This window comes from Saccopteryx leptura, chromosome 5, assembly GCF_036850995.1.
Source record: "Saccopteryx leptura isolate mSacLep1 chromosome 5, mSacLep1_pri_phased_curated, whole genome shotgun sequence".
Classification (NCBI taxonomy): Eukaryota; Metazoa; Chordata; class Mammalia; order Chiroptera; family Emballonuridae; genus Saccopteryx; species Saccopteryx leptura.
In genome coordinates, this window is record NC_089507.1 from 73,405,452 (window position 1) to 73,430,359 (window position 24,908).

Sequence of the window (24,908 nt, forward strand, 5' to 3'; positions counted from 1 at the left end):
GGTTATTAAGTTAATAAAAAGTGAGGGAATCTTTTTCAATTATTTTTGTATGGCATTTTGTATTTTATTTAGGTTGAGTGAAGACAGAGGCCATCAACTTTTCTTGGTGTCAAAATATACTATGGGAAATATTTAAGCTCTTCTTCTTGTTGTGCAGGATCTTAGTACCTTTATATACTTTCTCTCTTTATAATCTTTTACTGTCATTATAACAGATACCAGCATACCAAATTTACTCATTAACAAAACTAGGCTGCAAAAATGATCTCACATCTCTTAAATTAACTGCAGTTAGCAGAAGTTCAATATCAGTGGGTTAAATTTTGCCTTTCCTTTAATTATTCAGGCTACTGCACAGTTTACAGCCCTGAAGGGATTAACTTTTATTTCTTTACCCAGGCATAAGGAACACTAGAGTTCCCCCTCGTATCCTTGCATTGATTCCTGCTGTCCTGCAGTGTCAATTGCTGCTGCCCAGGTAAATGTAGCCCAGGGGATCCATGATATTGCCTTACTGATTTGGCTCACTGTACAGGCTTACTCTGCCCCTCCAGGGGATACTCACCTTCAGGGCTCATCTCAGACAAAGAATTCTAAGACTCTGTCCTTTAATATTGCAAATCTTAAAGGTTGGAGTTGGTTGGTGCTAACCTACGTCAGTGCCTACACAGCCATCTCTCTGGCATCAGGGGGTCCTTGGAGTATTGATTTGGACCACACATAAGTCTACCACAACAAGCCCTCCTTATCTTGAGAAAACCTATATCTAAAAGTCAAGTGGATTCTTATTATCATTTATTTCTCAAAACATAAAGAGTCCACGTATAGCTGTTTTCTCCCAAGTTTGTTCATACAGGAGCAAACTGGACTCATCAATTGGAGACATTCTATATCAGCAACTTTGAAATGATTCTTTTATTATCTTTTACTGGAGAAAAGAGAAAGAAAATCCTCCAATATAATTCTAGTCGAATTTCCAACAAATGTTAAAAAACCTTTCATATTGGACTTTGTTTTTGTTTTTGGATACACAATGATTTTTGTAAATTAACTAGGCAAACTTGAAAAGCAAAATTCCAAGAATAACCAATGATTTCATTAGACCCAGTTAAGTGCTCTATTAGACTATACAGAAATTTCAAATAATACTCACATTTGTATGATGAAAAATATGTTATATTTGAAATGAAAAACTGGAATCTAGCTATGATATAAGTAGTCACATTCAAATGAAATAAAAAATCGTGAAGTTTTATATTCCAAGCCAAAGCAGAGAAATAGTAAAATGCTACAGTGTTATTCAAGAGAAATTGTACTATACCACAGTACACCTATATGTAGTAGATAGTTTATACTCACTCTGCTGGGTTCACAGTAGCCATATGGGCATGTCATAATAGTTCAAAATCTGGAATGCTTCTTCTGCATATTTGAGAGTAATATTAATATCTAATCTCTAAGGTGGAATATAGGATTACATGAGATAAGGTATACAATAAAATTATGCAATTTAAACTATGATGAGATATCATATCACACCTGTCAGATGACTATAGTCAATAAATCAACAGACAAGTGTTGGTGAGGGTGTGGAGAAAAAGGAACCCTCGTGCACTGTTGGTGGGACTGAAGATTGGTGCTGCCACTGTGAAAAGCAGTATGGAGTTCCCTAAAAAAATTAAAAATGGAACTGCCTTATGACCTAACAATTCCTCTTCTGGGAATATATCTGAAGAAATCCAAAACACTAATTCAAAATAATATATGCATCCTTATGTTCATATCAGTATTACTTACAATAGCCAAGATTTGGAAGCAACCCAAGTGTCCATCAGTGGATGAGTATATAAAAATGCTGTAGCACATTTACACAATGGAATACTACTCAGCCATAAAAAAGAAAGAAAATATTGCTCTTTGCAACAGCACGGATGGCCCTGGAGAACATTACACTAAGTGAAATGAGCCAATCAGAGAAAGACAAGCATATTATATGATTTTGCTCATATGTGGAATCTAATGAATAAAATAAATAAAATAGAAACAGATTCATAAATCTGGAAAACAGACTGACAGCTATCAGAGGAGATGGGGGTTGCTAGGCTGGGTGAAAAAGTTGAAGGGATTAAGCAAAATAAACAACAACAAACAAACAGCTAACAGATTCAGACAATAGCATGGTGATCGCCAGAGGGTAAGGGGTGTATGGGGAGATAGAAGAGGGTAAAGGGGGATAAATGGTGATGGAAGGAGGCTTGACTTGGGGTGGTGAACACACAACACAATATACAGGTGATGTATATAGAATTGTATACGTGAAACATATATTTTTATTAACCAATGTCACCCAATAAATTTAATAAAAAATAAAAGAACTATTTGAAAGAGTATTAAAGAGATCCTTGTATGGTAATTACAAACTTTATATTAGTTGAATTAAATGCGTTCTGGAGGCCTGGTGGTGTATTTAATGAAAATAATTATTAAGAATTTCTTACTCTTGAGAAGCTACTATTCGTCTCCACTCCTTCTCATATTCCTATTCTTTCTTGTTTTTCCCAAAATGAAGGTGCAGGCCTGTATATTTCTAACTTTGTATATAGAGTTAGAATTGAATGGAACTACATCTTCCTCATTCTTTTTCCAGGTTTAAGCCAGAACCTTGAAGTATAGAAAAAAGAAATGCTAACTAAATATAATAATTTTCATCTGTATTTAACACATTTTAACTTATTTCATCTTCTCAAAATCCCTACAGGAGTGGCAGGGAAGTCTTATTATCCCATTTTACGTACTCAGAATTTGTTCCCAATGATGTTAAATAATTTTCTTAATGTGTTATGTCTGGGAAATGGCTGGATGGTAATTTGATTATAAAACCTAGTGATGTTTTCATTCTGATGTATTATCTCCCCAGTATCTTCATCTTTACAAAAAATACATTTGACTTACCTTTTCTTTTACTCTTTCATCTTTTAACTAAGCAGAGCCATGCTTAAATTATGCCATTGTTGTGAGCAAGTAGGAGCTGCTGATGGAAGAATTAAGTCTTAGGAGGTATAGGGGACAATTAATTTTTCTGTGTAGCACTGGGTTATTTATCTTGTGTAATGAACATGTCCCAGTGATTGGAAGAAGTTTGCTAAACGAACAAGCCAGTATCTAATTAGTTCTCCTCCTCATCAAGGTTCCCAAGTATGTTTGGTAATTTGCTGGCAGGATTCACAGAACTCAGAGACAGTTGTATTCATAGCAGTGGATTCTTACAGTGAAAGGATGCAGAAGTGGATTAGCAAGGGGAAAGTCACATTGGCAGAGTGTGGAGGAACTGATGCTCAGTACAGAGAGTCCTCCCTCTCAAGCAGTGCTGTATAGCTCCTTCCTCCAGTAGCAAAATACAGGACACATATGCAGGGTTTCTGCCCAGTAAAGCCTGCTAGAAACTCCATCCAAGGTTGCTGTTGGAAAGTAGTCATGCAGGCACTCTCTGCCTATGACCAGTCACAATCAGAAATTCCTGATTCCCAGAAGGAAAGCAATAGTTCACCATAAATCAGGCTGATCGAGTGAATTCAGTGCCCCAGGCAAACAAAACAGCCTTATCAGTGCAGAAAACTTGAAAAACCAAGTTTCCAGGCACTGTGACCAATAGCTAGCCTTACAAGCAGGTCCATCTAAAGAGCAATATTAAACCTGACATGTTAACTCTCCCCTATATAATTGACGGTGCTAATATGTGATGACAGTGAAACACAGCAGAATTTGAGAATCAATATATACAATTATAACATGTGAAAGAACACCAAATAATGGTGTTAATGGTTTAGTTTCTCTTAAATTGGAGCAAGATGTGCTTGGAATGGTATTAGAAATAATTCAGAAGTAAGACATAAGAAATAACTTTATTGAGGATATTATTCATGGAAACTATTTTCTTTTTTTTTTTAATTTTTATTTTTTTAATGGGGGCGACATCAATAAATCAGGATACATATATTCAAAGATAACATGTCCAGGTTATCTTGTCGTTCAATTATGTTGCATACCCATCACCCAAAGTCAGATTGTCCTCTGTCACCTTCTATCTAGTTTTCTTTGTGCCCCTCCCCCTCCCCCTTTCCCTCTCCCTCTCCCCTTTCCCCCGTAACCACCATACTCATCAATGTCTCTTAGTCTCACTTTTATGTCCCACCTACGTATGGAATAATGCAGTTCCTGGTTTTGTCTGATTTACTTATTTCACTCCGTATAATGTTATCAAGATCCCACTATTTTGCTGTAAATGATCCGATGTCATCATTTCTTATGGCTGAGTAGTATTCCATAGTGTATATGTGCCACATCTTCTTTATCCAGTCATCTATTGACGGGCTTTTTGGTTGTTTCCATGTCCTGGCCACTGTGAACAATGCTGCAATGAACATGGGGCTGCATGTGTTTTTATGTATCAATGTTTCTGAGTTTTTGGGGTATATACCCAGTAGAGGGATTGCTGGGTCATAAGGTAGTTCTATTTTCAGTTTTTTGAGGAACCACCATACTTTCTTCCATAATGGTTGTACTACTTTACATTCCCACCACATGGAAACTATTTTCAAAACCATCAAAGAACTGCTAAAATAGGTCATATCCTACAAATGATAGATTTGGGTTTTGAAACAAATGTTGCATACTTTCCACCTTAAAAACCATGTCATTCTGAGGAAGAGCTAATTATCTTAAGGCTCTAAGTCTACTGTTGCCAAATGGTCTCACAGTTAGCAACAGAAGAGAAATGAAGCACAGAGCAGTAAACCTTGGGGATTCACCTGGCCTGCTTTGCAGCCAAGATTGTTCCTGTGGTGTCAGACAATAATTAAAGAACTTGAAATTGAAGGTGATTCAGAAAAGGGCAACTGAAAAGTATAACTCTCTCAACCAGGTCATCCTCGTCACAGGAAAAGAATAACTATAACACAGTGAAAGAATAAGAGGAAAGGAATATTTAATTGAATAGGATAGTTACCTATTCACAGCAGAAGTGAATAGGTAATTATCCTTATGGATATGTGGAGAAGTAGAACAAAGACTAGCATTGTATACAGCGGTGGGGAAAAGTGGGTTTGCAGTTGTTTGCGTGGAAATAACACAAATAAGGAATACAATAATTAATAAATACATAAACAAGAATAAACTCACAACTGTAAACCCACTTCTGTCCATCTCTGTATACTATGGACCTTCACTAGCTGTAATCTTGAGCAGTCATATTCTCTATCTCTAGGCCTCAGTTTCCTCACAAATAGAATAACAAAAATGGGCAAAGTGATTTCTTGAGCTGTTTTAATGCTCACATTCTATAAATCATAATATAAAATATAATATTTTAAAATATTATAATGTTAAGCACCATAAGAAATATATTTTGTCTGTCTTGTTCCAGCATGTAGTAGGCACTCAACAATATTTGTTGAATGAATAAATAAGCCAGAAAATAAAAATGAGGGGGCGGTGGGTCATCTGAATGACTATCAGCATAAGCATAGCATATGCTAAAACAAACACTGCTGCAATAAGACTTAGAGTCTCCGTCCTCTTCAATGTAAGCTGCACCCTCAGTGATGGTGGGACAGGATGGGTAAGAAAGGAGTCCCTAGGGAATTTCTAAGTTTCCACGGGTTTGCACACCCCAGTTAGAAAAGCTACAGAGTGGTTTTAAATCTTTAAGACTAAAGAATGCCACTTCTGACAGGTTCTCTGCCATTCAAATATCCATAGACCTTCAAGTTGTGGTCAGGTTGCTATTTCATGTATAATATTTCCATGGCTATACTGAATAAATCAGAGAACAATATCATTAGAGTTAACTAACACACACATATTTAATTTCAAAATATATTTTCCCAACTGGTACATTCTGCCTTTCTAATCCTTGCCAAATGCAGCCACATAATTCATTTAATTCACTTCTTCTTACTATAATGACTGGGCTAGTTTGCATGGAAATCTGTATCACCTGACTTTTCAAAGACATTATGTTTTATCAGATTGGGAGGATAAAAATAGTTTAACATTCTCTTCTTAATGTTCATAGATTTCTAAGAGAGATCCAATGTCTAAAAATTCATGATGCAAATTCAGTTAAATTAGAGTAGATACTGAGGGGAAAAGGAAATTGTAATTTTATTTTCAGATAGGTCTTTGAATTTGAGAGGACATTAAATTACATTATTGAACATTGATCTGTCAGATGAAAATTTAAGCTATGATGCATTTTCTGACTTGCAGTCTGAGACTGTACATTTATTTTTCTGTTGTTTTGCTGTTCCTAGAAATTAATATATCAGAAATAAACACATTAAGCAAGGCAAGATATCCAGCAGTGAATTTTGACACAATCTGATTTATTTATTTTGAGCCTTCAGTAGAGTTGCTCAGATAATATAGAATTGTACATTATGAATATTATATATAAAAGTGGAAATTTTACATGTATATGCTGAAAGTATGCTGCTTTACAAGGTAAAATTATTCAGAATATTAAGTATCTATAGCCAAGATCCAGTAATGCACTCAAACTGGCACTGGTAACTTGTTTAATATTTTTGGAAAGCTCAAAATAGTTGAGGGAGATTTTTTTTTTAAAAAGCACTGAGACATAATTTATTTTTAATTCATTTTAGAGAGGAGAGGGAGAGACAGAGAGAGAGAGAGAGAGAGAGAGAGAGAGAGGAGAGGAGCTGGAAGCATCAACTCCCATATGTGCCTTGACCAGGCAAGCCCAGGGTTTTGAACCGGCGACCTCAGCATTTCCAGGTCGATGCTTTATCCACTGCGCCACCACAGGTCAGGCTCTGAGACATGAATTTAATGTAGGCAAAGGCCACAACTAGTGATGCAGTTCTTGGGTTGAAATTGATTAGATAACAAAGCTCCAATATAAAAATTGAGATGTTTAAAACATAATTTTCTCTTATTTTTTCCTTTTTTGCTCTAGCTCTCCCCCCAAAAAAAATGTCAAAAAGGTTTGTGTATCATCAGTTTGAAAGCTCCCAAAAGCATTGGAGCATTTTGTTAGTTATTATAAGTAGCAACTCTCAATGACATCTGTAAGGCATTATTAGCAATAGAGATTCAAATAAAGCTTTGGAAAAGATAATCAGCTATTTTAGAAAATGTGTTACTTATGTGCTTTAGGCACTTCTAAACATGGAAAACCTTTATCCAAAGTATTTAATTAGGTATCTTTGGGCCATTTTCTTTTAACTATATAGACTAATGGTTCTCATTATGAGAATGACGGTCTTTTTAATCTCCCAAATGCAATGTATTAAGAGTCCCTTAAACTTTGCTGGCTATAATACCAGAAGTCACCTAACTCTCTTAGGGAACAAATATGTGTGATCAAACGTATTAGCACAGGAGCCCAGAAGAGAGTCTGGCACAGGGTTGATGCTCATGCACATGGAACGTGCAGAATTATTGCAAAATGCACACATAGTTAAAAGGCCTTAAGCTACAGCAATGCTCAATGATATTTAATTGTGGCAAACATAAAGTAAGGTAGAATCTATGCCTTTGTACAATGGTGGTTTCTTTTTTACTTTTTTACTCTTTCCAAAGAGTGAACTTCTTTTTACAGAAGCAAGAAGTACATAAATTCTTCCTATCACTCCAGTGAAGCAAAGAACACAGAGGTAGTTTACAGAGACTGTTGGCCAGAGAACCTGTAGTAGACACAGCAAAAACTGGGCAACATCAAGAGATGCACTTGACGAGTAGAGTGGGACACCCACTCTGGGCGATAAGTAACCAGCAGTCAGCATTTTGCAAAGCCCCATTAACAATATACTTCATAAAGGGTTATTACTTAAAGAGAACTTTGAGAAAACGAGATGCTGAGATTTCTGTAAATAATAGCAATTCTGATAAATGAAAATACATCTTCATGCAGACTACTGTGTGTGAAGTGTTTATGATATAGGAAAGAGGATGAACACAGTATGGACAAGTCAAGGAGGAAGAAAAAGTTAAAGAGAAGCACTATCTAGCTTCCCTTGGATTTTCATCAAGATCCTACTTATAAAGAAGAAATTGGCAGGCTCAGTGTCAGTATCAGAAACCCATTGAATATAATTTAGACTCCATTATATATATAATATACATATATAATTATATGTAACTTTGCCAGTTTTTCTGAAGAAAACCTTTAAACAATTTTAAAAGTGATGATAAAACTGAATAATTAGGTATTGTGATAGATTCCTATAATTCATGTTATTTTAATTGAATTCAGTTTATGTTTCTAAACTTGCATATGCTAGTTTACTATCTATCCTGAAATAATTATTGTCATCTTGGTAGAAATGTGACACTTTTCAGATGAGAATGTATTCTAAGGGATATTCTAAAATTGACAAACTTTATTTTATAAAGTCTTTGTCATTGATTATTGCTTAGGAATTTAATAGAAAACCATGATAGAACTTTCCTTGGAGTTCTCAAAAAATACAGTGTGATAAGAAAGTGCTAAAACTCTTTTTTTATTATTGTTATTATTATTCAGTGAGAGGAGGGGAGGCAAAGAGACAAACTGCATGCACTTCTACCAGGATCCACCCAGCAAGCCCACTAGGGAATGATGATCTGCCCACTTGGGGCTTTTGCTCCATTGCTCAGCAACTGAGTTCTTCTTAGCACCTGAAGCTGAGGCCATAGAGCCATCCGCAGATCCCAGGGCCAACTTGCTCTAATCAAGCCATGGCTGTGGAAAGAGAAGAGAGAGAGAGAAACAAGAGAGAAAGAAAATGGAGAAGCAGATGGGTGACTTTCCTGTGTTCCCTGAACAGAAATCAAACCCAGGACATCCACACAATGGTCTGACGCTCTACCACTGAGCCAACTGTCCAGGGCCAGAAAGCGCTGAAACTCTTTAAAATTATAAATGAAATGTTAGATTTGGTGATTTCTTTAACAGAAATAAATGAATTTATTTTATCTGACAATTGCTAAATCTATCACCACTTGTGCAGTTTACAAATATAAATTAATACAGTACAGATTGTTTAGAACCCTTTAGATATATGGATGAATAGAAAAATTAATATCCCATTCATCAAACACTTTAATACTGATTTAACATTTACCATGCTCCAGGCAATATTTGGGCAATTGGGATGATTCAGCAAATATCCCTGTCTTTGTGGCACTTAAATGCAAATATGGAAAGATACTTAATACACAATAATAATAAGCTTATACAGCATGTTAAAAGATTTTAAGTGTCCCAGAGTTGAAGTAAGCAATAGACTGTCATATTAAATAAGGTGATAAAAGTAGACCTCACTGAGTCTAGAAGCAAAGATTTCAGAAGCTATAGCAGTTAGTCATCCAGAGATCTAGGTGAAGAGAGTTCTGGCTTAGGTTAACACCTAGTCCAAAAGCCTATGGTAGAAGAATGCCTAACATGTCCAAGGAATATTAAGAGAGTAAGATTCGGTAATGGAATGTTGGGGATGGCATGTATAGAAAGAGATGAGGTCAGAAGTTGTAGATAAACACACTAATAGATAACCATATGGTAGCTATCCAACTTCTCTATAACTACTCTAGTGTATTCTCTCCTTTCAGGTTTCATGCTATGAATTTAAAAGACAGTGTACTAGACAGATAAATGATTTAATTAGCTTAGTATAATCACAAAATAACTTTTCAAATATTTCACAATGTCACAATCCACATGTTAGATACTAAGTTGTCATATCTGTTTAAATTCACAGTTGGACTGATGTTTACCACCATCAGAAAATTTGAAAGCAATATACCTTTTACTGACAATATTTAGTTTTACTTGTTTTATGGAACTAGGTCTTTAACTTTCTATTTAAGAATTAGATTAACAAAGAGAGATTGTCAGAAATAATATTTCATAAATTCTTAGCAGAAGTGCTATGTTAATTAGTCTCATATCTGAAATGGATAGACATCTTCATCACTAATGTCCTCCCAGCTGTTAAAAACACTGGAGAAGTTCCAGCTTTAAGGCAAACTCCATTGTATCTAAGCTCATAAAACATGAGAACCGAAGTCCCTGGAGCAGAAGGAATTTAACTTATACAGTATACCGAGATGAGAACTGCTAAAAAACGGGAGGCATGGAAGGGCTGTGCTTTTTTAATACCTTAGTTAGCCTGGAGCAACAATAATCACAGACAAACTCTATGAAATGTTATTTGTGCCCACATACTTACATTAATTTTCTTTTAATCTTTGTATGCCTCAGGAAATATTTCAATTGAATTTTACTTCCCCCCCCCCCCCAAGGAATCAGGAACTCTAGAATCCAATCTCATTTACTTCACCTCTTTTTTTTTTTTCTACAGTTATTTCCAAATCCTAAGTGATTCAAAAGCAAGAATTTATCTTGCATTTACTTCTTCATTTTATAAAAATGACACGGTTTAGGTGAACTTTATTGTAATTCAGGAATTAGGCTTTCTCATCTAATGGATTGCTCAATCATTTATTTATTAAACACATAGTTATCTAATTCATATTAGACAGAATTCATATTAGACAGACATCTTACTATGCATAAAACATAAATGGTGACTTTTGGAGGTAGTATGTGTAGTGGCTACAAAAACAGCTCTGTAATTATATACTCTGGCTTGATTCTCAACTCTACCTCCTTCCACCTGTGTCTCCTTAAGCAAGTTCATTAACCTCTTTTTGCCTCAATTTCTCTATAACAAAAATAAGAATTAATAATGATACCTACAACATTATGTAATTGTGAGGAATAAAAAGATAAGTCATATTAAAGGTTTAGCATAGTGTCCATAATCTATTAACACTTCAGCAAATGTACACTATTTTTAATATATGTGTATTTGCACACTTAAAATTATCCTGTAGTGTAGTTACGACATTACTTATGAAATAAGGAATGTTTTTTTCATTTTTAAAATGCAAGAACTTTAAGATGAAAAACAATGAAATCTATGGGGAAAATAAAATGACATACCTTGGTTTTTTAAAAAGGGAGATGAGGAACATTTCAAAGCTCCCAGTGAACAGATTACAGATATCATGGTATACAGTTTTAAATGATTAGGAAACCTAACATTGAAAATAAAATTTGATTATTTATGTCATTTATTTCTTTGTCTTTGGATAGATTTTAGACCAAATCCTGATGAACTCTAAAATTTTCAAACATTGTAGTACGGATATTTCTCTGACATTATTTAAACATAGTATAAAAATATTTTTCAATATAATAACTAGAAGAGCAATAAAGGACTCACAAAAATATTTAAACTATGTTTAACTTTAAAGAAAAATTGGAAATTTTGTTTAAAAGTGAATACTTAGTTTTTAAGTAGGTTTAGTAGTTGTGGGAATTACTGAATTTCTAAGTCTATTCTCTAAACCTATGTCTAGTCACGAATCTCATACTGACTTACAAAAACTTCCTAAATAAGGCTGAGGTTAGAAATCCATATATTCAGCTAAAGATTTTTTTTTATCAGCAATGTAATTGAAACTTGACACTGAGTTAAAAGTCTGCAGCAAGCTGACAGATGAAAAAGTAGATATCAAAGGTAAGAAAACCAGAATTTAGGAACCGAATACAGTTGACAATAGGTGTATCAAACTGTGTTTAAATTCATTGGAACTTTTTACCTTCTTAAGAAGTTTCATCAGTCTCACTGAGAAGCCACACAAGATAGAAAGCTGCATAGCAAGAATCAGTAAGAGAACCAGTGTGCCTGTTTTAAAATGAAAACACAACACATGCATTCAATTTTAGATCTACAGAGATTATCCAGTAGAACTCTATACATCCCCCCACCCCCTACATCACTTTCTTGATAGGTATATCCAAACCCAGAGTTGAACGTTGTCCTGAATCTCCAAGAGTGTTTTTCTTCCCCAAATGATAACCCTGGTTAAGAAGAAATGCAGTGGTAAGAAGCAGGGAGGACAGAACTGCACTCTTGTCATTCTTTCGGGCCCTCTATTGGAGCTGCAAAAGTATTTATGGTAGAAAGAACTAGGGTGGAACATCTTAATTTGCCTAAAGAAATTATTTTAAAACAGATAAAGCAGAACAATTAAAATATCATTTTCAATTTAGCTCAATGTAGGAAGAACTCTGGTTTTAACCTGGATTGAAAATATTATAAAAATTGAACTAATCCAGATAAAACACTCAGCACAGTCCTTGGCACCTAGAAAACACCCCCAAAATACTAATTAATTTTGTAACTGTAGTAATAATTAGGCTTTCATTTGAGTGCTATCAACAAAAGCAGCAACAGCTTAAGCTACTAATAAAAATTAGTCATTTTGGGGTTAACTCGGAATCAGGCACTGAGCTGTGTTTTATATATTCTCTCATTTATTCCTACAGATTATCTCAATTCTAAAACCAAAGAACCTGGGGCATAAAGGAGTTCAGAAATATTCTAAAAGCTATACAGCTGTTAATACAATGATTTATAACAGAATTCCTAAAACAGTTTGGTAAAAGAAAGATAGTACTGGGTTGCAGACTCACTGATAAGAGTTTGAGTCCCAAATCTGCTCTTTGTAAATTAAGATCCCTGCTGCAGCACCCACACCTGTCAGATTAAGAGGGCGAACTACAAATTATTTAAAGTTCCTTCTAGTTCTTTCTTGTGCCTCCACAGTTAAGGTTAAATGTAAAAAAGTCCCACCATTATTTGAGGAATTTTAAAAATTATATTTTGGTTTTATCCAGTTAAGGTATAGGTATTTTCTAACTTTAAGAAACATTATCACAGTGAAATGTCCACAGTCATGAAAATGAAATATCTCTTCCATCTGTATATTCTATTGTTTCCTATATTGGACAAGTAAATCAACCAAATTTAGGGGCATTGGTTAATATACTTCTGACTTTTTGTTTACAAGGTAGCAGGGGAAATCTCTATGTTATGATAGCAATTTGGGAAAGATTGTAATTATTACAATCTCCCATATATATATATATATATATATATATATATATATATATATATATATATATATATATACACACACACACATACTGATCGATTTATGACCTACGCAACTTACGACCATTTGACTTTATGACCACAATTGCTAGTCATGACTGCTCCGCGTCTGGCAGCGCAAGCATTGCCCAGCTGGGCGTAGGACAGTGCAGACCAGCTTTCAGCAACACTAACATCTCCACGTGCACCATTTCAACTGTTATCCCAGACTCGGTACAGCAATTTGTGTTTTGTGTCTTGGATATTTTTCATCAAACCCCTTCCAAGATGTCTACCAAGAGGAAATTGTCATTGCAAATATTAAACCAGTTGTACTGGTAATGCAGTGCTTTACCTAAACCTGACAAATGTAAAAATAAGAAACAAAATGGTGTAGAGATGATACAAATGGCATAAAATGAACAAAAATTATGATATATAACAATAATGAAAGAAAATTATAATAAAATATGACTTAAAGATTTTTAAAACATCATTACACAGTACTGTACATATAGCCTAATCAACTTACGACCAAATAGTGTTATAACTGGTCTGTCGGAACCAATTGTGGTCATTAAGTCAAGCACTAGCTGTGTGTGTGTGTGTGTGTGTGTGTGTGTGTGTGTGTGTGTGTGTGTGTGTATGTATGTATGTATATTAGACCGAGGTGATCTCATACCCTGGCCTAGTTACCAGATGTATTCACAGAGATGCCTGGTTGCTGTACTGCAGGAGAGTTATGGCAGGAAGTTCAATTTTTTTTCAGTCAATAGCTTTTACCCCTACTACCTTACTAAACTATCCTAATTTAGCACACTGAAGAGCATTTGGGGTAATTTTTTTACCTACAATTTGTAGCATTTTTGTTTGGTTTCATAAACTTAATTTCAATCCACACTAACCATTTATACTCTCTAGTGAGAAAATGTGTACAGTAAGGGAACTAGCTTTTTCTCACCCATATCTCCCATGATTTTCTCAAGATGTCCTAGATAAACATATATTCTGAAATATTTAAGAATAATGCAGTGTGTTTTTATATCAGTGAACATTTAATAAATCTTGTAGTAAGTTTAACAGTCAACCAGTATACATACATATTTAAATATACATAAGTACTTTTACTCATCTATTTCAAGTCTTTCTGAGAGTCAGATTGTCTCAGTGAATAGAATGAAAACAATGCTTTTGTTCTGAATTATTGTAATACATGTTTTGGCTATTAAACAAAATATAAGTATGCCAAGTGTTGTTGTTTTTTAATTGTGAAAATTGTGTGGTATATGTGTAAATAAACACAAAAGAAAGGTTTGGATTTCTTAGAGATTAATATTTCTTTAGAAAATATTCCTTGCCTGACCAAGCAGTGGTGCAGTAGATAGAGCATTGGACTGGGACATAGAGGACCCAGGTTCAAAACCCCCAGGTAGCTAGCTTGAGCGTGGGCTCACCAGCTTGAGCACAAGGTTTTTGGCTTGAGCGTAGGATCATAGAAATGACACCATGGTCACTGGCTTGAGCCCAAAGGTCACTCACTGGCTTGAAGCCCAAGATCACTGGCTTAAGCCCAAGGTCACCAGCTTCAGCAAGGGGTCACTCACTCTGCTATAGTCCCTGGTCAAGGCAAATATGATAAAGCAAGAACTGAACAACTAAGGAGACTAAGGAGCCACAACAAAGAATTATTGCTTCTCATCTCTCTCCCTTCCTGTCTGTCCCTATCTGTCCCTCTCTCTGTTTCTGTCACAAAAAGAAAAATAAATATGTTTTGTCTTAACTGTTTTTGTTGGCTAATTGAATTTTTGTTATGGTCTTGATGTTTGAAAGCAAGTTAACCAAGTTGCTGTCAGTAAGAGTCAACAAAAATGCAGGATTGCTGTTGTTTTCTTAGTAGAAAATGGAAGTCACAGTTGGTACTTTCTCCAGTTTTCCCCGTTCAGGTCACTTGACTTTTCAACTAGAAGGTTTAATCTTATTCTAATACTGGGAGCAATTTCTGCCACCAGTTAGGGGTTCACTTATTAATTCTTAGTGAATCTCATTTTACCCTAGATCATTTGACTTCTCCATTGAGATACAGTCTTTCCTGAAGCCCTGAGTTAGCATATGGAGAAAACTCTTTGATCATTATTTGTTGCTCATATGGCTTCCAAATTCCTGTCATCAAATTCTCTGACTCAGTTCTTCAACCTCAAACTGGTCTTTCAATAATTCATGCCCAAATTATGACCAAGCTTTTTACATAGTTTATACTAAGTAACATATTTTACCTACCCCAGCAAACTTACCCTTCAGCCCTTATTTTATCCAAGTGCGTATGCTTTCTTTCAAAGTCCTGACACCCAGCTCTTCTTCATCACTGTTGCCTTCAAGAAATCTCATGATAACTGGAAGAAATATCATGACTCATGCATGAGTTCCATATTATAATTAATTTGTGTCCATAAGTATGAAACACATGAAACACTTTCACTGCTATGAATTTAAAGAACCTTGACTAAGGATGTATGTATGAACTTTCTATCCAGGCTCTTAAAGTATTGGTATAAGTTGTGCTTTTATACTTACTAGATCTGGTACTTAGATCAAATAATTTAAATTGTGTAAGCTTTAATTTGCTTCTTTGATAAAGTAAATATAAAATACTTTGACTTCTGCTTCTATTCATGGAGGAGTGGTATCTATAAGACTCACCCTCTGAAACTGAACAAATCATATAAAACAGTGATCACACTGTTAAGAAACAGATAAGTACATAAGGCTTGAGAAAAGAGAAAGAGAGCCTTATAATACCCGTATTTCTGCCTGGAGACAATCTTTTGGATCATGGTGCATAGAGTAACAGTCCAAACAGAACATCAGAGTCTTTAAATGTCATAGTTGAGGAGACAAGGATTTGAGTTTAGAGAGACCAAGGCAGCTAGAATTTGTGGGGTAGATTGCCAGAAACACACAGAAGGAAATACACAAAGAGCTCTAGACATCTGTGTAGGTGTTTCCCTGAGAATTTTGTTTCAATGACAATCTTCAGAGAGAGAGAGAGAAACTCTTTCTTGAGTTACGAGCACTTTTTGTAATAGGCTTGCTAAGAAAAGGAACTCTTTATTTAAAGAGAGCATCATGTTTACTGAGGAATTCTAGTGTAGAAAGTAGTTATGGTAACAAGGAGAAAGTCCTTTGTCAGGTGATACTATCCTGAATTTTCCCTAGATGATGACTAGTTCTCTCAAGCAATCATTTACTAAAACAAATGCTTTATATTGGGCTTTTACTTATAGCTTTAAGATTAAGCAAGAAATGCATTGGTATCACCTTTGAAGACATGCAGCTATAGATTTTGGCATGTGTGCGATACTCATATATATTCAGATCTTCTTTGTTAAATGAATTATTTTCTTTTACTTCAAAATGTTTGCACTAGTACTAATTATTAGTTACATTCTTTGCCAACAGTAGTATATATTTTTTTCTTTCAGGGTTTGAACTTGAAAAGACTGGAGGCAGTACAAGGAGGGAGAGAGGTAAGAAAGTCTAAAGAGAGGGAGAGGGAGGAAGAGGAAGTGGTTCCAGTGTTGCAGTGATGTGGTTGGTGAAGGTAGCATGACGATAATGATGATGGTGATGACAATGGCAATGGAAATGTGGTGAGAGGAATTTTGTGTACACATATCTCATTTACTCTACCAGTCCACATTTCACACATATTAATGTAAGTGTATTATTTGTGCTTGTTTCTGTGAAACTGAAGAAGAAAAACTGTTTTTGTCTGGTTAAGGTGGCTTTTTCTGATAAAATGGACTTTTACAGCAGTCGGGCTGACTAGAAAGGGCATAAAACAAACAAATAAATGCATGCAATATTTTCAATGATTTATTGAAAAATTATCAAAATTCTAACAATGGAAATTTTATGACATCTGGGGTCTTTACGCTCCAATCCAAGGCTATTGGTATATGCTACTAGGCTGCTCTACATTATTGATAGCATGAAGTTGCTCTGGTAAGACTAGTGATTTTAAAACATTAATTATTGTCTGTCCCAGATGTTTTATACAAAAGGGTGCATTTTAGTAGTGATAAACAAAATACCATATTGTATACATGATGTAATTATTATTTTCTAATTCTGATGTGCATAATTAATCATGGTAATAATTCTTCTTGGCCCTGGCTGGTTAGCTCAATGGTAAAGCATTGACCCAGTGTGTGGAAGTTCTGGGTTTGATTCCCAGTCAGGGCACAAAGGATTAATGACCATCCTCTTCTCCTCTCCTCCCCCTCCCCTTCTCTCTTCCCTTCCTGAAGCCATGGCTCTATTGATTTGAGCACGTTGGCCCCAGGTGCTAAGGTTGGCTCTGTGGACCCTCAGCCTCAGGTGCTAAGAATACTTTGGTTTTGAGCTTGGGCCCCAGATGAGCAGAACATCAATCCCAGATGGGGTTTCTGAGTGTATCCTAGTCAGGAGACATGTGGGAGTCTCTCTCTGTATCTCCCCTCTTCTCACTTAAATTAAAAAAAAAAATCTTCCCTTGTTAAATGTATTAATGTTGTAACATTACTCTGTGATTTAAGTTGTTGGAAGTGGGGGAAAGGTTACAATTTTAATTCCATAAATACATATTTCTTATTGTCCAAAAGGTAATTTTATTTTTTGGTGATATTACATACCATCTGGGGGTGGGGTAAAGATATGTTGTCTTACAAAATAAGTAAGTTAATCTTACCCCCTTCCCCATCTGTGACTTCTCTTTCTGCAGAAATAGTTTTCCTCTGGATATGTGATGGTTTCCTCTTCTTTCATCGCTGTTACAATTTCCAGTCCTGTGTTTTTTAGTATTTAGGCTTTTAGTTCCTTGTAAACTTGTCTTTTAGGCCCTCTTCCCATTTATTTGCTATTTTCCATTCAGATGAAACTGTTCCTTTTGAGGGACACATAGTAGTCAATTCACATTGGCAGAAGAGCTAAGGCAGATAAATCTTTAGATACTTTTCACATTCAAATTGTAGGAGAGCAAGGTAATAAGGACGTGGTCATCAGTGCAGCAGAATGGGGAAAAACATCCTCTGTAAGGAAGACCTCAGGGCCATTTATAGTTTTGTGAGCGGTAACTACTTTTGCTCAGACATGACCAAAATGGATCTACTTAGAGATAGAACTTAATTCATCGTCTTCTAAGTGAAAGTTCACAGCCAAGCAGTATTGCCACAGTTTATCTCTGCTGATTCAAACCTTTTACTACATACAATTTAGAGTTAGTCTAGCTTTTCACTGCTGTACCCTAGTCCAATAGCAACTATGTGTCCATAGAAAGAAAACCTAAATCCATTTATCTATAAAATGTCATTACTAAATGATAGTATTATTTTTCACTTCTTTTAGTAAGATTTGTCAGTGCTTCATGTTATTTTGAAAAGCCTACTGACTGGCTTTAGTTGAAAAGAGTGTTAAATTTTATCACTTATTTTGTCATTTCCTCTGATTTTATTTTTATTTTAAATGCACTTATGGATAAAAAATATGATAATAATGTGTTTTAAATAAAAAATATATTTAAAACTATTTTATGGTTTGTGTGAAGGTCAAAATTTTAATAACCTACCATTTAATATATACATTAACGTTAAGGGGGCAAACTTTGATTCAGACCTTCTCTCTGAGGTTAGTGGAATAAATGTGAAAAAGTTAAGATCACCAAATTAATAATAGCCTAGTAATGTCTTTTTTCACTTGACACCCTCAATTCAGGAATAAAAAAGTAAATATCAAGTGTTAGAGTTCAAAAAAACCATTTAATTTTCTCTCTGGGCAAGACTGGGTTATATGTGTATGTTTCTTTTCTACCTAACACTCACCTTAGATTTTCTGATGATTATAAAGCCTAATCTCTTCTATGGTAAGGCACTTTAGGGATATATCAGACAATTAGGTGAGATATGTTGTAAAAACTGTTCTGCCTAATCTCAGTGGCATGTGATCTGCAAACAAATAGGAAAATTACTACCTTAAAGGCTTCCTGATCTCTCCTATTTATGAGATCTTACATATATCTTTATGATTTGTATTTACTGTGTTTTATTATATGTGTGCATTACAAATATAAATATTATACCTCTGACTTTGTTAAATTGTGTGGATTTAGAAAGTTCTTATTCAAGACATTGTCTTAGAATTTTCCAACATACTACAATTGTGATAGATGGAGATTTAATAACAATGATTACTTTTTAAGATGAATTAATTTGTCTAAGTTCAAATAAAAAAATTCTCAACAGGTGTTTATGACTATAATACTAAGGGCCTATTAACAAATATTTATAAAAAGGTTTAAGAAGTGTCATTTAAAATGTTCTATTTACTTATTTGAAATAATGACAATGGAATATGCATGAAAAAATGAAGCAGGCTTTCATATGCTATTTAGCTAGGTCATAAGTGCTATTAAAAAGCTAATTGCTAGACAGGAAGGCCAAATTATAATGCTACATGCTGTATAAAAATATAACTTAAGAAGTGATTAAAATATATTACTTCTCTGGAGGAAATAGAGATGAGTAACATCTAAGTTGCTTGTATTATTGTGAAAATTTAAAAATAGATATTAGTTGTATTTTTTAAAGTTACATTACTAATTTTGCATATTTATATATGCTACCTTGTATAAGTTGGTGGGGGGAGCTGATCATAATAGTTAATTACAAGGTTATTTAAAATGGGAAATTAGTGGAATGCTGTGCAAAATGAAATTAATTGATATTTCTATCTGATTATTAGCGAACTTTCTGCCCATATTTAGATCTTGTAGCTCAGAAGAAAACCTCAGTGAAAATTTGTTGGGTCTGATGAATGGATGAATTATTATTTTGTTCTCAAGAAATTTTTATTTTTCCTTACATTGCTTTTATAATTAAACTTAATGAAAATCAAGTTACTACTAGTTTTCTTAAAAGATTGTATAGTTTATTTTTATTTTAAATAGTATTATATTTTCCAAAGTACAGTTTTTCATAACTTAATAAGATTCATTGTGTGTGTGTGTGTGTGTGCAGCTTGTTTTTGTGTTCACACTGATTTTCAGTGGCAAATTTTCTCTATTTCCTCCCTGTCTCAGTAATAGTTGGCCATCCATATTCTGAATATTTTATTTAACAAGTCCAAATACATATAATGTATAACTTTATATCATGGACAAAGAGAACTAATTATTATTGTTGGGTTAAACATTTAATTTTAGATATTGCACATGTGGTAAGTTAATGTGGGAGACAATGGTTAATGGGATTTTTGGATTCTGGCCATAAATTCCAGAAGGATAAAGGCATTGGAAATACAGTGCAAGTGTGTAATGATCAAGAATCACTTTTATATAATTGTAAAGCTTAGATCTCTCAAAGTCATGAGCAAATTAAGCAAAATTCTGCTGTAATTTTTCACCTGGAATTCTGAAGGCAAGATTAATATTGGTACATTTGGACATTTTAAATAAATAGTTTTATTCTCTTATAAAAAAGATTATGCTTGTGTTTCTCATATATCTTAAACAAAATGAACACTTTAGATAATTTCTAGAAGGATTACTTTAATATACAACCAACAAACATTATAGATACATTCATCCCTTTACTAGAAAAAGCCTGTGCTGTGGTTTAGAACATTTTAGTTGATTATTTTTGACTATGCCAATGATATAAATATAAAAAAAAATACCTCTTTTACTTGGGAGATTGCAAGTACATACTAATAGATTTTAATAGATATATCATTAGAAAAAAGTGGACATGACAAATTATTAAAATAGCTCATTTATAAATATGTCATTTTCAAGAAAATCCATGTGTATATCTTGCAGTCCATCTGTTTTGTAGTCTAGAGTGTTTCACTAATATTCTCTATTAGATTACAATATTTACAATCCTCTATTTTCTTTTCCAAATACCATAAGTAAGAAATTATAAATCATATATACTTCTAATATTTAAAAATATAATTAGAGACATTTGAAAAAAGTAATTGAAAATCTGATGTTAGCCTGATGTATGGTGGCAAAGTGTTTAGAATGTCAGCCTTGAGTGCCAAGATCTCAAAACCCAAGGTCATGGGCTCAACTCTAGTGCCATGAACATAATCCCAAGGTCATTAGTATGAACAAGGTCACCAGTTTGATTCCTGGTCAATGCACATATGAAAAGCCATCAGCATAAAACTAAGTGGAGCATTAAGTCGATGTTTCTCTTTCTCTCTTCCTTTCCCCGTGCTCCCTCTCTGTCTGTCAAAATAAACAACAAAAAATCAAATGTTTAGTTCAATGCTGTTTTTCCAAATATATTTATATTTAAAAGCATTAATTATTTAAAAGAATAGTTCAAGATTTTTTAATTATATAAAGCATCAGTTGAATATGTAATATTTCTAAAGAGAGTAATTCTTTTATTCTGCTAAATAGTGGGTTTTATGTCTTTGCTAATATACTTGGATACTTTTTCATTGTTTATTCCTTGACAAATTATTTATATATGCTTTTGAAGTTGAAAGTCATTTTTAAATTTGATCTCCAAAAGAGAGAAAATTCAAAGAATAATAAGTGATATTTTATGTTTCAAAATAATTTATCTTCCTGGGATATTAGCACAAGCATATTTCTAGTGGAACAAAATAAAAATTGCCATTGATTTTTCTCTCCATTATATAATTTAATTAGTATTATTAGACAGATATTTTTAGGTCTAGATTATTGTTTAAGTTAAGAGAACTCTTTAGTACTTCTCCCAGGTCCAACAGACCACTGGAGAGAATTACTTTTTAAAGGGATAAAAGAAGAAAAATATGTGAGTTCTAAGAGAAGTAGAGCTAAAATGGAAGAAAGTATCTTGTTCTTGGAATTAAGAGTTAACAAAAAGTGTTGATATGCCATTGTTATCTTAAAATTAATATTTTATATACTTTTGAAATTATAGAAGATAATTATACTTCTTTTATAGGTTTGTGCATCAAATATAAAATGTTTATCAAGAAACAAAGCATGATTTCCAGTTACCTTTAGTAATATTTCTACAAACTTACTTCCATTTGCTTGTTTTATTATTCCATATTCCAAATAGATTGAATGTACCTACTTTTGTTCAAAGTTAGCTATCTCATTTTTGTTTGCTGTGAAGTTTTATAAAATAAACATACTTTATAACCTCAGTGATAACACAGTTTTTTGGAAAATATATATTGGCTAATTATATATTCTTCTTTGAGATTCTTCTTTTTGTAGCATGAATTATCCAATGATTCAGTGCCTATGGTTTTCCACTAAGTTGGATTTAATTTACAGTTTGATTTTGAGATCAAGAGACCTTTTAAGGACTAGTAAAAAATAAAATATCCCTATTTTTTCCCCTTTTCCAGATTGACAGAAATAAAGAAAGCAAATGATGTTGTGCTTATGAATTAGTGTTTAATTGAAAAGATTATGCTTTACAAGACCATAATAATTATTCACGTTTCAAAAGATTGTTGAGAGGATAAAATGAATTATGTGAAAAGCCCTTTGAGCAGTGCCTGCTATACGAGAAGTACCCGAAAAGTGGCAACAATTACTATTACTGTTTTCGTATTATCTGTTCTTCCCTCATCTTTTCTTCTGTTAGAGGCAATTTGAGTGTCATCTTGTTGGGAGGGTTTATTGTATACACTGGCTAGCCTATATCATGGTAATCAATGATATCCAATGACCTTTAAAGGACTTTACATTCTAAATTAGTTCTGAGATGACAAATAGGACAATAAATCTATTTGAAATTCTTCACTGAATATCAAAAATCTTTAATTCCATAATTTCATATGACAGATGAGAAAAAACCTTACTTACCTATTCTAATTACAGTGTTGTTTACTGAGAGCTGTGCATAAGGCCTATTCAGTTTTATGAAATATTTTTCATATCCTTTGTAGACCATTAGCATTCCAAGTGACTATCAAAAAGAAACCAGTTCATTAAGCAGCTTATTAAAGCTGCTTTAGTAAGAAAGACTCTGTTCCTTGGATTATCTAAAATGAGGGGAAAATACAGAAGTACACACCCTTTAATTTTATATCCTTCTTTTGGAAATATTTGACAGATTACAAAGATTAAATATTTCCGATTATGGGGCCCTGCCCAGCTGTAGAGCATCAGCCCAGCGTGTGGAAGTCCCAGGTTCAATTCCTGGCCAGAACACACAGGAGAAGCACCCATCTGCTTCTCCATCCTTCCCCCTCTCCTTTGTCTCTAACTCTCACTTCCCTTGTGGCAGCCAAGGCTCCATTAGAGCAAAGTTGACCCGGGTGCTGAGGATGGCTCCATGGCCTCTGCCTCAGGTGCTAGAATGGCTCCGATTGCAGCAGAGCAATGCCCCAGAGGGGCCAGCCTCGCCCCCTGGTGGGCATGCCGGGTGGGTCCCAGTCAGTCATATGCAGGAGTCTGTCTGTCTGCTCCCGCCCCCACTTCCCACTTCAGAAAAATACAGAAAAAAATATTTCTGATTATCTACATAGTGACAAAACAGTATTTCCCAAGAGAAGAAAAAAAGAGGGAGGACAGAAAAGGAGTAAGAGGGAGCTGGCTTTGGATAAGGCTTTTTTTTGGAAGGAAAAAAAAGCCTTAAATAGTGGAAATCCACACACACCTGCACAGAGAACTGCACAAAAGAATGTTTACAATATATAGTAATATGAACCTAGAGGGTCAAATAGACTAAGGAGACCATGGAAAATTTTGCTTGGGTGATCTCCTATCTTAAGAACCTGACCTAAGATCAGGTGGGGGACTTGACAAACCCTCTAACTCCAAGCAAAATAAAACTAAGTGGAACCACAAAAACAAGATTGAACAAAGTCCTTATACAGTTCACAGAGTACTCGAGGTAAAGTTTGTCTAAAGGAAATCAAGCTGACAAAAACTTTTGAACTCATAGTGCTTGGAGGTAGGCCTCTTCTTATTGACTCACAATGGGGAGTCATGAAAACAGCCAGCCCAACAGTAATGTTGCAAATAAAAGAGCAGGTGTTTTCATCTTGCATAAGTGTTTTCAATTTTGATTAGAATTACTCAAAAGCATTCTCATTCTTAGGAGGCAGAAACTCTACATTTGGGAGGTTAACAAAAAGAATTTCAAGTTTAGACACAATGCAGGGCTTCCCCACTGTAGCTGTGAGTGACTCCTAAATGGAAGATTTAAGCAGCATCAGAAGGACATATTTCAACTAGATTAGGTTAAGTCAGTCAGTTTGCATAATGATTTTGATAGAACCTATAATATATCTCTATAACTTTTTACTATTGACCTCACAAAAGACCACAAAGAAGAAAAACTATTGATTAAGCAAAATTAAATTTGTTAGACCTGCTGCAATTAAAACAAAAAAAACACACACTACACTGACAACGTTTTAGTAGGTCTCTAAACTGTGTTATTTGGGGAGAATATATAAAGGATACTGAAGTCCAGGCAGGTTGAATTAAAGGCAAGTCTTGGAAGGTAGCTAATAGGGAGAGATCAGGCAGAATTTATGACACTATAGCTTTGCATTGATGTGCACAACAGGAAAATGAATAAGGATTCAGATTTCTGGGTTCTGAAATGCAATGCACTTTTCTCATTTATAAATGTTTTCTTTCAAAAAATATTTTGGTAAAGTAAAGCTTTGTAATTTTAAAGTGGGTGTTACAAAGAAATAAGGAATAAAAAGGATTAAAGTGGAAGGATTTTGTCTTTCTAATCACTATAAATGTAGATAATGTTTTTTTATAAAGAACACAGTAGGTCTTGGCCAATTGGCTCAGTGGTAGAGCATTGGCCTAGCATGTGGTTGTCCTGGGTTTGAGTCCTGGTCAGGTCACACAGGAGAAGTGACCATCTGCTTTTCCACCCCTCCCTT

The 24,908-nt window shown here is 34.3% G+C and overlaps 1 protein-coding gene across 2 annotated transcripts in view; it reads left to right on the forward strand.

Moving 5' to 3' along the window:
- CCSER1 (coiled-coil serine rich protein 1) overlaps nt 1-24,908 on the forward strand; it is a 1,510,224-nt gene that overhangs the window by 1,046,490 nt on the left and 438,826 nt on the right. For both annotated transcript variants that reach the window (XM_066385743.1, XM_066385742.1), the window contains exon 10: nt 16,484-16,528. In XM_066385743.1, the coding sequence (XP_066241840.1) occupies nt 16,484-16,528 (45 nt within the window). The remainder of the gene's footprint in view (nt 1-16,483; nt 16,529-24,908) is intronic.